General features: G+C 43.1%; 1 protein-coding gene across 3 annotated transcripts in view; it reads right to left on the reverse strand.

Moving 5' to 3' along the window:
• gask1a (golgi associated kinase 1A) overlaps nt 1–12,768 on the reverse strand; it is a 90,001-nt gene that overhangs the window by 17,324 nt on the left and 59,909 nt on the right. For 2 of the 3 annotated variants that reach the window (XM_019364929.2, XM_019364928.2), the window contains exon 4: nt 1,866–1,988. In XM_019364929.2, coding sequence (XP_019220474.1) covers nt 1,866–1,988 — 123 coding nt within the window. Of the gene's footprint in view, nt 1–1,848; nt 1,989–12,768 lie in introns of all 3 variants that reach the window. The other variant, XM_025911155.1, reaches the window with a different exon arrangement.

Here is a 12,768-nt window from a genome sequence, read left to right on the forward strand (position 1 = left end):
TTTTCTCTGTATTTATTATTGTGCTATCTACTGTACAATATAAAGCGCCTTGAGGCGACTTTTGTTGTGATTTGGCGCTATATAAATAAAATTGAATTGAATTGAATTGAATTTAAATGATGATTCCCTTGTTAGGTCATACCTGCGGATGTAGATTTCATCACCAGCTATCATTCCTGATATGAAGGTCAAGTCGGCTTGACATAGAAGTTGGTGTTTGAGGTGAAAGTGCAGATGTGCAAATGTAATCCTTGATACAATCTTGAAATATCAACAGTGCTGCCCAAGCGTTCATAAAAAAGGGAGACTGGCCAAATGTAAACGTGGTATGTTTTACATTTTTATGTCACAGAACTGTCTGATTGCAACTTGTATAAAAACAACATAAAACACAGATTCATTGAGAAAATAAGAAATGAGGACAGCATGACATTAAAATAGATTTACCTTATCTAGACTATATAATGGAGAACTGAAAGCAGAAGCAGAAATTGTGTTTTCTGAAGTCTTTTTTCTCAAGTTCCATCCTTAAAACTGGCCCCTGTAACTGCTATTGTCTCCTATTGAAGGAATATTGCACAATATCTGGTTAATTTAGGGACACCATTCATTTTTATATAAATATTTAAAATGCGCAGCAACATTTTATATGGCAAACTGATTTTTTCCTCATCACTAAAGATATTCTGCACCCTTGAGAACATGAGGGAAGGTGGGAATGATGGGCTGATGTGTGAGTTTTGTGATATGAGTTTGCATCATTGATCCTTAAATGACTTCTTAATTGCATTCAGCTACTGTACTATCTAAGATATGCTCTGAAGTTTAGGGAGTAAACGTGTTCATCACACAAGAACTTGTGTTGTAGGCAGGGTCAGTAGTAGCTACAGGTGGAGGTGTTTCGCCCACCCAAATAAAAGTGAAAAAACAAGGAAGAAAAAACGTTTTATTTTCTAACATCTGACTGAAAGGGCAGCCCAGAAACCCCTCCACTGGATCAGACGTACAAACAAACAGATGTCAGGAACAGACTGTTGTGTGTCACTCAGAGCGTGCAAAGATGTTCAGCTAACCTCGAGAAAACACATCAGCACACAGACCAACTGCTTGTACAAAAAACACTCACAAAAGTATAACCTGCACTAACTTGAACTGACGGGCCGTCGTGGTTTTTTTATTGTCTTTATATTGTTCAAGAGTCTAAATTTCTGTGAAGTTCCAGTGTAGCTAATGTTGCTTCTTTTGTGCTGCTAAGATGTGTTGAGACTCTCTCTGCAGAGCTTGTTTCCTGCAGGAAATGCTGTGAGCTTTTATCTATTCTTATAAACAATATGAAGCACATGCAACATAATCAGCTCCAGCTCAGTAACATCTGCCAGGCTCTGAACTCATTTTCTGTCTGTGAATACACATACATCAACACTCTGAGAGTTTAATATCCACTCCTGCTGTATCATTTAAATATAGAACCATTCTCTTTCCAGAGAAGAATGACAGCAACAAATTGTTGTGTAACGAAAACTGGGGAGCCCAGGTGGTTTTTATTCAGTGCATTCCCACTGTTTTAATGAATACTGATCTGGTAACAACAGAAAACTGACACTTAAATATTTTTTTTGATTAAACAACAATTTAGAATGGCAAGAGAAAAGCATTGTTTGCTATCACATCCATCAAACAGTGATCAGTAAAGTGGTCTGCTGACTGAAGATAACTGATTAATGTTTGCCTTGTAGCGTCTCAGGACATAAATTACTTTGATAATGGAACAAAGAGGAAACGTAAGGGTCTACTGTCTGCAGCGATTAGACAGGATGAAAAAGCATTAGGGTAGGCTGTGATACATACCAGGATGTGATACATACCAGGATGTGAACCAGCAGCAGGTCTTTGGTGTTGGCACACCTTGCATACAGCAGGTTCTCCACGCAGAGTTCTGTGGGATCAGGTATGAAACCACAGCAGTACCTGTCCAGGCGGTCGTTTACCTGCAAAACAAAGAACATGCATTGATAATAATCGACCTAGAGGTTCCTAACTGACTTCTGCTGCAGAGTCTTGATCTGCAAAATAGCAGAAAGTGATCAATGCAAGAATTCTCAAACTGCTGTTATGTGGACATTCATCGGCGGAACTAAGTTTTCAGGGGCATTTGTTTGCCTTTCTGTTTGTCTGTTAACAAGTTTGTGCAAAAGCTACCAGGCTGCACTTTGTGATACTCAGTAGAAAGGTCGAGTGTGTGCAAAGGAAGCACGTCTCTAAAATAGTTGCTCCAAGAGTGCCCTTCAGACTTAGTGCTGCAGTAATGAAGCTCGGATAAGACAGAAATACAAAGAATCGCACTAATATAGTTTTTTGGGATAAAAACTATATAGAATAATATTAATATTTAAACATATTTAATTTTGCAATGATTCAAGAAGTTATTTGTAATTCAGGAGTTAATACAAGGGCACTGTGTAATGGAAATTTCCACTTTAATCTTTTAATTGTAATTTATCAAATAAAATATGATTTAAACAAATACATATTTTTTATATGACACAGTAAATTAACACTGAGTGGAGGCTTGAGCTGTAGAATTGTCAATATCCTCAGATTTAAAGTAACACAATTGAATGATTGTTAATTGATAGTGAATAAAATTCAGTTAACAGTTATTTACTGGTTACAAACAACAAATAATAATGTTTACTAATTTGTTAAGAATTTAGTTTCAGTTCAATTTAGTTACAGCACTGGTATACAACAACAGCTTTCTAAGGTCACTTTATACTGTATGATATAGACTCTATGAGGAACAGCTAGCAATGGTAGGGAGAAGATTACCAGTAATAAAACCATTATTAAAATCTTTATTAAAAACACAATCACATTTGGTACTATGAGTACTATGGAGTAGATTTCTGAACCCCGGTATGAGAGTATGCAAAAAAATAGTTCAAATAACATATATAAAAGAAGAATCTCTGACTTTATTCTGCCCTCCTTACAGTCTGTTATTTGACATCTTACTGTTTTTGGCTAAATGATTTGGGTTAGTCCTGCTGGCTCATCACCCCAGCCACTTATCTGCTTCTGGCTGCTGGCCTGACAGATAATCTCATGGAGTTAAAAAGTAGACTCACATTTAATATCTGTGTTCAAAACAAGAGAAGCACTGATTAGGGCTAAAGTGAAATTCATAGCCTTGCTTATCAGACATGAATATTCTACACCACATACTCAGTGATTGCTGCCAAAAAATATGCAAACACATTTGGTGTTATGAACAACTCAGACTATGCCTGATATTTGGGAAATGTCCAACCTAATGTGACATCTGTTTAAGTGAATTTAAATTCTACTGACATACGAGTCTAATGCCTGAAATCAGAGTTTGGAATTATACTTCTGTTGTGTTGACTTCATAGAATGGATTTAACACTACTGAAAAAGAACAGTTGCAGGTAACGTCATGTTACTTACATGTATACAGGACAGGACTGCACTCCACACAAGCATGTCTGTGCACAGTTGTATATAAGCTATAATTATTGAAACCATACATTATACATGTTGAAAAACTAAGAAAGCATGTACAAGTGCGAGTGCAGATGAATTAATAGAACCTTTTAAATGTTCTAATGAAATAGAGAGAATGTGGTTTCACATATTTTGAAGTTCATTCTATTTCTATGCAGCAAAGTATTTGAACACAGCTTTTAAATTTCAGTGTGAAAAAGAGGTGCAGCTACTGTGAGAACTGCCTGTGACCTGATATTCTAAGTACTATATTTAACTCAAATAGCTGAGGTAACTGGGCAATTTACTCAAGTGATCATGGAACTTTCCATGGAACAAAAGGTTCTCTTGGCTATTTTTTACCTGCTGCCTGGTCTCTTTTACTTCCTGTAATCTAAGCCTAGCAAGATTAGGGATGACACCCTTCATGAAATTTTAAATAATGTGCACTTTAACGCCTTTTAATCTTGGCCAGATAAGTGCTTTAGAGTGTGTTTCTCATTTACAAATTCAAACACACCAGTGGCTGTGGAGCTCCCTTTCACAGTGGCTGCTATCAGTCGCAACCTTGGGGGATTCAGTGTCTTTACTAAGAACATCTGAGCACGCACACTGAAAAAAATGCAATAGGGTGGTTGTTGAATTTGCATAGAATTACTTCATATATCCAGCATGACTAATTTAAATTTCACGTCTAAACATATTTTTGTCTTTTTTCACATTGTGGAGGTAAGAAATAACGACACGAGAGGTTCCTGTGTCTCACTCCAACTGTTTATTCACACACTGTCTCTCAGAACTTAAGATACAGTAAGCGCCAAAATCTCCACCCAGCTCTTCCCTTCAACTTGGGTGTGAGTGGAGCCATCTGGTGGTCCGCCACACATACCCCCCCTTGAACACACAGTTAGGTCTCTATTCAGTCCAGGACCCTGGGCCTAAGCAAACGACCCGAACGACTGAACCTGGGAGGGAGAGAACAGGCAGAGGAAGGTCCATCCTGTGAACGAGGCTGGTGAAGGCGAGCAGGAAAGGCAGAAGGAGGCTCAAACGTTGGTGGTCCGGGGGTAGTCCTGCGGGGGAAACCAGAGTCTGTCAACCCCATTGAAGGAGGGCGGCCACGGCGAGGGGCCTGGGCCGGCACTACATTACTGTCCGGAAGAACATGTGCAGGCTTAAGTCTGTCAACACACACAGTCTCCCTTCGACCCCCAAAATCCAAAACAAAATGTTTCTGGCCCGGTTCGATAACCCGGAATGGGCCGTCATACAGCGGCCGCAGCGGTGTCTTGTGGGCATCGTGCCTGACAAAAACAAACTTAGCAGTCTCTAAAGTCTTTGGAACAAAAGTGTCAGGCACGCAATGGTGCACAGGACCAGGAACCCGAAGCGAGCGCAAAAGTGGGTTGAGCGATAGCACTGATGGATCGAAGCAGGGGGGAGGGTTCTCCGGCAAGAATTCTCCAGGCACGCGGAGGGGCTGACCAAACACGAGCTCAGCTGGGGAAGCCCCGAGATCCTCCTTAACCGCACAGCGCAGCCCAAGCAAAACCCACGGGAGGCGGTCAACCCAATTGCCACCTTGTAAGGAGGCACGAAAAGCAGCCTTAAGCGACCGGTGGAACCGTTCACACATCTCATTAGCTTGCGGGTTGTATGCGGTTGTGCGGTGGACTTTAGCCCCCAGTCCATCAGCCATGGCCGACCAAAGCTCGGAAATGAACTGGGGGCCTCTGTCTGACGTAATGTCCGCGGGCGGGCCGAAACGCGAGACCCAGGTTGACAAAAATGCCCTGGCCACCACTGCTGCAGTAGTGGATGCCAGGGGGACTGCCTCCGGCCACCTGGTGGTCCGGTCAACAACTGTCAAAAGGTGCGTAAAACCTTGTGACGGCGGCAGAGGACCCACCAGATCGACATGCACATGATCGAAACGTTTGCCGGGTATAAAGAACTGCTCCAGAGGCGCCTTGATGTGTTTATGAACCTTCGCACGCTGGCAGGGAATGCACGCCGACGCCCATTCCTTAACTGATTTGCGAAGGCCTGGCCAAACAAATTTAGAGCTGACCAGTTTAACAGAGGCCCGGACCCCCGGATGAGAGAGAGCATGTACCGAGTCAAAAACCCGACGACGCCAGGAAACGGGAACCACTGGGCGAGGGCGGCCGGTGGAAACGTCACAGACCAGGAAAGGACCACCGTCCTGCATGGGTCTGTCCTCCAGTATGAGGCCCGTCTGGGTGGATTTAAGCTCGAGGATGTCCGGGTCACCGCTCTGATCGGCAGCCATGGCGGAGTAGTCTATGCCGAGAAAGACAGGAGAAACCAGCGCACGGGACAAACAGTCAGCCACATGATTGGATTTACCAGCCACGTGCCGAATGTCTGTTGTGAACTCAGAAATGGCTGCCAACTGGCGCTGCTGGCGTGCACTCCATGGATCAGAAACCTTGGACATGGCAAACGTCAAGGGTTTGTGGTCCACGTATGCGGTAAAGTGACGACCCTCGAGAAAAAAACGGAAATGGCGAGTCGCCAGGTGGAGCGCGAGTAGCTCCCTGTCAAAAACGCTGTAATTGCGTTCGCTGTCACGCAGCGTACGGCTGAAAAAGGCGAGCGGTTGCCAGACACCCGAGATTCGCTGTTCCAGCACCGCACCCACCGCTATGTCCGACGCATCGGTGGTCAACGCAATCGGCGCTGAGGGGGACGGGTGGGCCAGAAGGGCAGCATTAGCTAACGCTGACTTAGCATCAGAAAACGCTTGGATGCTTTCTGGACACCAGTCGACGGCGTCATTAGCCTTCTTACCTTTTAACGCCCCGTAAAGGGGCTTCAGCAGATGTGCCGCCCTGGGGAGAAAACGATTGTAAAAATTCACCATCCCCAAAAATTCCTGCAGTGCTTTAACGTTTGCAGGACGCGGAAATTCCGAAACAGCTCGGACTTTGTCAAGCAACGGAACCGCGCCCTCAGCGGAAATGCGGTGCCCAAGAAAATCGAGAACGGGCAACCCAAACTGGCATTTAGACGGATTAATAATCAGTCCATGCTCCGTCAAACGCTGAAAAACCTGACGCAGATGGAACAGGTGCTGCTCATTCGAGCTGCTGGCTACCAGTATATCATCAAGATATACAAAAACAAAGGGCAGCCCGCGCAAGACAGAGTCCATCAACCGCTGGAAGGTTTGGGCGGCACCTTTCAGGCCAAACGGCATGCGCAGAAACTCGAAAAGGCCGAAAGGTGTAATAACGGCGGTTTTGGGGACGTCCTCCGCGCGCACGGGAACCTGATGATATCCCCGTACCAAATCGATCTTCGAAAAAACAGAGGTCCCTGCAAGATGGGCGGAAAAATCTTGGATGTGGGGAATGGGATAACGGTCGTTCTCCGTGACGTTATTAAGACGGCGGAAATCCCCACAAGGTCGCCACCGACCATCAGATTTAGGCACCATGTGTAAAGGAGAAGCCCAGGCACTATTCGAACGCTGCACGATGCCCAGGCGCTCCATGGTGGCAAATTCTTCCCGAGCGACAGCCAGTTTAGCAGGGTCGAGGCGACGCGCGCGCGCGCGAAAACCGGGGGCCCTACTGTAGTTATGTAATGCTCCACCCCATGCTTCGTCACAGTGCTCGAGAAAGTGGGGACAGTGAGTGAGGGAAACTCAGAAAGCAAACATTGAAAAACGTCACCCGAATCCACTGAGTTAGCATGCACCACGGGCTGAGCACCCCGAGTAAAACAGGGTAATGAGGAAAATGACACAGCATCAATTAAACGTCTGTTAGCAACATCAACCAGCAGTCCGTGAGCACAAAGAAAATCAGCGCCTATTATAGGCACAGAGCTAGCAGCAACAACAAAGTTCCACTGAAAGTCACGGTCATGAAAGCAAACAGTCACCAACCTTTCGCCGAAGGTTTTGATGGGAGAGCCATTAGCCGCTGTTAGCAATGGCCCGCAGCCCTCAGCTAGCCCGTCCGAGCCAGCCGGGGAAGAAGGCTCTTCTGTGAGCCGGAGTCCACCAGGAAACGCCTCCCGAGCGTGAGTCCTCTAAGAAAAGCAGCCTTTCCTTGTTGCCAGCGGTCGCGGCTGCTACCGAGCGCTGACATGCCCGTTTCCCTGGGTCTGGAAACTGCAAGGCGGGAGACAGCGCCGGGCCTTCGCTCCAAAACGCTGGTGATAAAAGCAAAGCCCTTTTCCGCGGTGCTGCCGCGCAGCGATTCCGGCCACCGTGGACGAGTCGGAGGGTCCCTGGAGCATCGGTGAGGAGGCAGGGGAAAACGCTGGTGAGTCCTGAACAACCGCCTGGACGCCGAAACTCCTGGTAGCAAGGAGGATGCGATCTGCCTCTTCCGCCAGAGAGCGGTAATCCTTCGTGGCCAATAGCGGGGAGTTGGCAAGGCCAGCGCGCACTGGAGCCGGCAACTGTCGGAGAAAGAGGTGGGTGAAGAGAAATCCTCCATCATCCGCGCCCAGCAAGGACAGCATGCTCTCCATGAGCTCGAGGGCGGTGCCGTCGCCCAGGCCCGCGAGGGAAAACCATGTTTACGGAGTTTCTCGGCTCGCTCAGCATCAGAGAGGGAGTAACGCCGCAGCAGCAGCGCCTTGAGAGCGGTGTACTTGCCGTGGGCTGGAGGGTCCCGGAGGAGAGTCATCACGCGGCGGGTTGACAGCGGGTCAAGAGAAGCCACCACATGGTGGTATTTAGTATCGTCGGCTGAAACTCCACGAAGAGCAAACTGAGCTTCTACGTGCACGAACCATGAAGGGGGATCGTGAAGCCAAAAATCCGGCAATTTAAGCGCCACAGCAAACGCAGCCATCGGCGGAGGTGCAAATCCGGCGGCAGCCGATGCTTCCAGGCCGGAGCTGGCTTCGTCGTCGAGCCTTAGCATGTTCGCTACTGGGGTCACCAATGTGGAGGTAAGAAATAACGACACGAGAGGTTCCTGTGTCTCACTCCAACTGTTTATTCACACACTGTCTCTCAGAACTTAAGATACAGTAAGCGCCAAAATCTCCACCCAGCTCTTCCCTTCAACTTGGGTGTGAGTGGAGCCATCTGGTGGTCCGCCACAACATATTCTTTAAGAATATTCATTCTTTTAGAACAAATCATGTTGAAAAGAAACAAGTTAGTCGTGTTTTATCCTCAAGCTCCGCCCCCTGGAAAGGAAAAATCGGCTGCACTGTCCGCCATTTTTGTCTCTCGCTTTGGAAAATCTACTACCATCTGGAGTTTTACACTTGAAGGTAAATAAGATTTTAAAGCTGACACACCAGTGAGAAAGAGTGTAGACCCTTTATATATGTGGACTTTTACTGGGGTGTTGTTATTTTACAGGTATGTGGGCTGTTTATCGAAAACCATGAAAGGCCAATGTTAGGCTCCAGTTAGCTAATGGTAACCGAAATTATGCGATAAGCAAATTAGTAATTAACATATATAATGTGAGTTAATATTGTCTGTATATTCTTTCAGTCTAAATTAACTGACTATTACAAACTTGCATCGGTGTCTGTAGTAAGTGGTGGTACCTGCAGTGTCTTAACCATTAAACAAGCTAATGTAGGGCCGGGATATGACTAGTTTGTTGAAACATGTCTGCTGCCAATGTGACTGCGCACACATGGTAACATTACCAGCACATAGCCACAGCCACTATAAACATGCTAAAAGGTCAATCTAGCTTCTGTAGTCAGCAGCTGGAAGACTCAACACAGACCCAAGATTCAGTGTAACGGTTATCTAAATGTTGTGTGTCCTGTTTGTAAGCCCAGAAAAAGAAATTAAATAAAATGACGACCTTGAGCTTCAAGCTAATGTAAGCGTAATGCTATAGCATAAAGCTAATGCAATGATGAGGTTGTTAAATTAGTAAAAATACAGTAAATATATCCAACATGAATTATTTATATTTTTGGTTTAAACATAATTAAGTCTCACGCCTTTCACTTGTTTTAGAAGGATGTTCAGTCTTTTAAAACCAGTCATATCAAAATAACAGAAAATAGTTATGTTTTCTGTTGAAACTCCACCCCCCAGGGTGTGTTCTGCGAGGGAAAATTCACTGTGGCGGTCCGCCATTTTTTGTCTTCGCTTCGTTTACCTTTGGTGCTGAGCTTTACTTTGTCGAGGTAAACTTCAAACTACATGTTTGAGAGGAAACGAAGAGAACATCCATTAGATGGGGAAGTTTTTCTCATGAATTGCCGTTGAGCAACATAATGGAAAAAACAAGTCATTCCTTAAGTTAACTAACTATAATGCTAGCTTAAGCTGCGGGACAATATTATGTGCATTAGCTTTTTTTCAGTGTGTGCCCAGTCACATTCGCTTGTTTTTTCTCAGTGAATACAGACTAACAAACTTGTGTCCATTTAGTTAACTGGTTGTACCTAAAATGTTTTAGTTAAACAGTTAAACAAGCTAGTTTGCCATGGGGTGGGCTCTGTGTGTGTGTGTGTGTTCAGGGGGGGTCTTCACTAAAGTCGGTTTATTTAGGGCATGACACCTATGCAGCACTCATTAGGAGAGGAAGTGCATGACGTGGGGCTTTATTTCATGTTCTGGGGCAGCGAATGTAATGTTCTGATAACATGTTAAAGACACACAAAAACCCAACAAATTATTTTAACTGATTTATAGAGAGACTGAGAGGAGGGCTTAAAGAGATAAAAAAAAAAAAAAATGACAATATAAATATGTTAAATATGTTAAGTTTCTGGGTCATTTTCAGAACTGCAAAATGGCCACAAGGAGGCAACTGCTGTGGTTGCAAACAGGCTTTGGGTGGTATGGAAGTAAGGGCAACTATGGAACTGCTCAGCAACATGGGACCCATAGCTAATAAATAGTAATATGACAAAAATAACAACTTTGTGTGGATGTAACCTTGTGAGATCTGAGATTTTGACAGCATTTTTATGTGACAACTTCTCTTTTTAGATAAATGCAGAGTTTAAGCGCATTACCATCATGCCACTGCAGTCCAGATTACTCTCGCAGATAGATGTGCTATCTGAAAAACTAATAAAGGTCTTCAAAAGGCGAAGAGGACAAATAGGAAGAAGACTTCAGAACATTCTGGAGCCCACGGCCCAGGTAAGAAAAAAAATAATTTGTGTATACACTTTAGGGAAAATAATTTTTACAAAATGCTGCTTGTCACTCTATGCCAGGAGTACGTTGAAAATCACCTGGGATTTTCACAATTTACCATGGGTGCGTTTTTTTTTTTTCTTTTACCTGGATTAGAACTATGTGTGGAGTTCATAGTTGAACACCTCTCTATGCTCTGACAGTATTCTGCTTCTTTGCATGGAGATTTCACTTCAGAAATGCATTACCTTTTTAAGCATTCTGAGGACTCAAATCACATGCTGTAATGAATCCATTTTTGTTCACCTAATGTGTTAATGTTAACATTTTTTGGAATAGTGACACAGATTAAAATAAGATTTGGTATAATGTTCTTTGACCAGTGTTCTGTTTAATTAAATTTTGGAATTCTGCATTTTCTAGGCCACAGATGAAGCCATTATCCAACGATCTAATAAGGAAACAACCATGGGAATTTACATCATAAAGTCAAGAGATGCCAATGGCAGCCCTGAGGACATCGGGATAGTCCTTGAAGGCCAGAGAGTCTGGCAGGATTTGGATAACTATACCCTAGCAGCTGCAATGCTGTTTGAACTAATGTACACTTTGAACCTCACCTACCTACTGGAAAAGTATACCTTCGAGGTATTATAGAAACTGGTTATGGAGCTCAAAAGGAACAGCCTTTCAAAGAAGGCCCAGGTTTTCAGGACCAGACTGTACGATTGAACAGTTTTCCAGTTATGATGTGGGAACACCATGTTTACCTCTTCGAATATGTACCATCCTTTCTTTTAAGCCAGCACTGGTAAAGTTGCAGTACATAGTGAAACTTATTTTTCTGGCACTTTTCAACTTGGGGCCTTTATTACTGCAGTGTTCAGTGTTCACTTTTCAAGCCATGGCTCTTTTGAAAAAAAATTCAAACTTTGAATGTCCATTTTTCTCAATGGAAATGGTGCCTTGCACCAATTTCACCAGTTTGCAATTTTTTTTCCCAAGGTGCACCACTACAAACAGATTGCATGGTCTAGTATTAGTGATTGTGATGTTTAGTGATAGAAGCAAGAGTACGCCAATACTAATCAGTTTAGGTCTCTTGGTTTTGTGCCTGTGGGTTATAATGTTATTTTAAGTCTCTTCTTTGTGTCATTTTAATAATTACACCCCTGTTGCCATATTACCTTATGGCTCTTACATTTAAAAAACTATTTTTTACATAAGCGTGATGTCATAAGGCCCCACGATGTTGAATCCAGGTTACAGCAGATAACTTTGAGGAATGTTGTGGAATGTTTTTCAAGAGATGCATTGTACAAATATGACTCATGTATATTTTGGAAGCCTGAATTGAAAGTCCATTGGTACAACTGTGTAGTATTTTCAAAAATACAGGTCATTGTTCAAAAATGTTTTGCTTTTTTCTTTGATTGAAGAGAAAGTGTACAGTACATACAGTAAGATCAGCCTTAATTTAGTTTTATTTATTGAACACTCAATTATATATTAGATTATATATTATATATTAGAAATTTGTTATAAAATAAAATAAGCTTACCATAAAATAATCTTGTCAATATAACACATAGTAGTCCAATACAATTAACACAAAAAGTTCATGTCTGATAAAGAAGTGGTTTCTATAAATATTTGACCGGAATGAAAAACATAACAACAACATAAAAAAGTCACGTTCATGTTACCAGAAAAATGTGTGCAGGTATAACATAAAAAACTAAGGTTAACCAAACATAACTTAATTTCGTGCAACCGATTACAATAATTTTTTTTATGTTTATCCCACTGATTATTTTTTTCAGTGCAGAGAGATTAAGGACTGAACCTCCAACCCCACTACACAGTTGTGGTCAGTAGTTTACATCCACTCATCATGGGCATGAATGTTATTGTAATTTGGGGTTTTATTTCTTTCTTTGAACTTCTCTTTTTCCAGGATGGAATGATTGGACAGTATACATTTTTAATGACTGAATTGGGCGGATAAGTTTGAATATATTATTCAATAATCCACAGAGGGTCATAAGTTAGTTTTAAATCTGTTTCATGGCATTAATGTGATATAAAGTACCAGTTAAGAGACATATATACCTAAGGTCTCAATCCCACGGGCCCAGAGATAAGTCAGG

Source organism: Oreochromis niloticus, linkage group LG11 (assembly GCF_001858045.2).
Source record: "Oreochromis niloticus isolate F11D_XX linkage group LG11, O_niloticus_UMD_NMBU, whole genome shotgun sequence".
Taxonomy (NCBI): Eukaryota; Metazoa; Chordata; class Actinopteri; order Cichliformes; family Cichlidae; genus Oreochromis; species Oreochromis niloticus.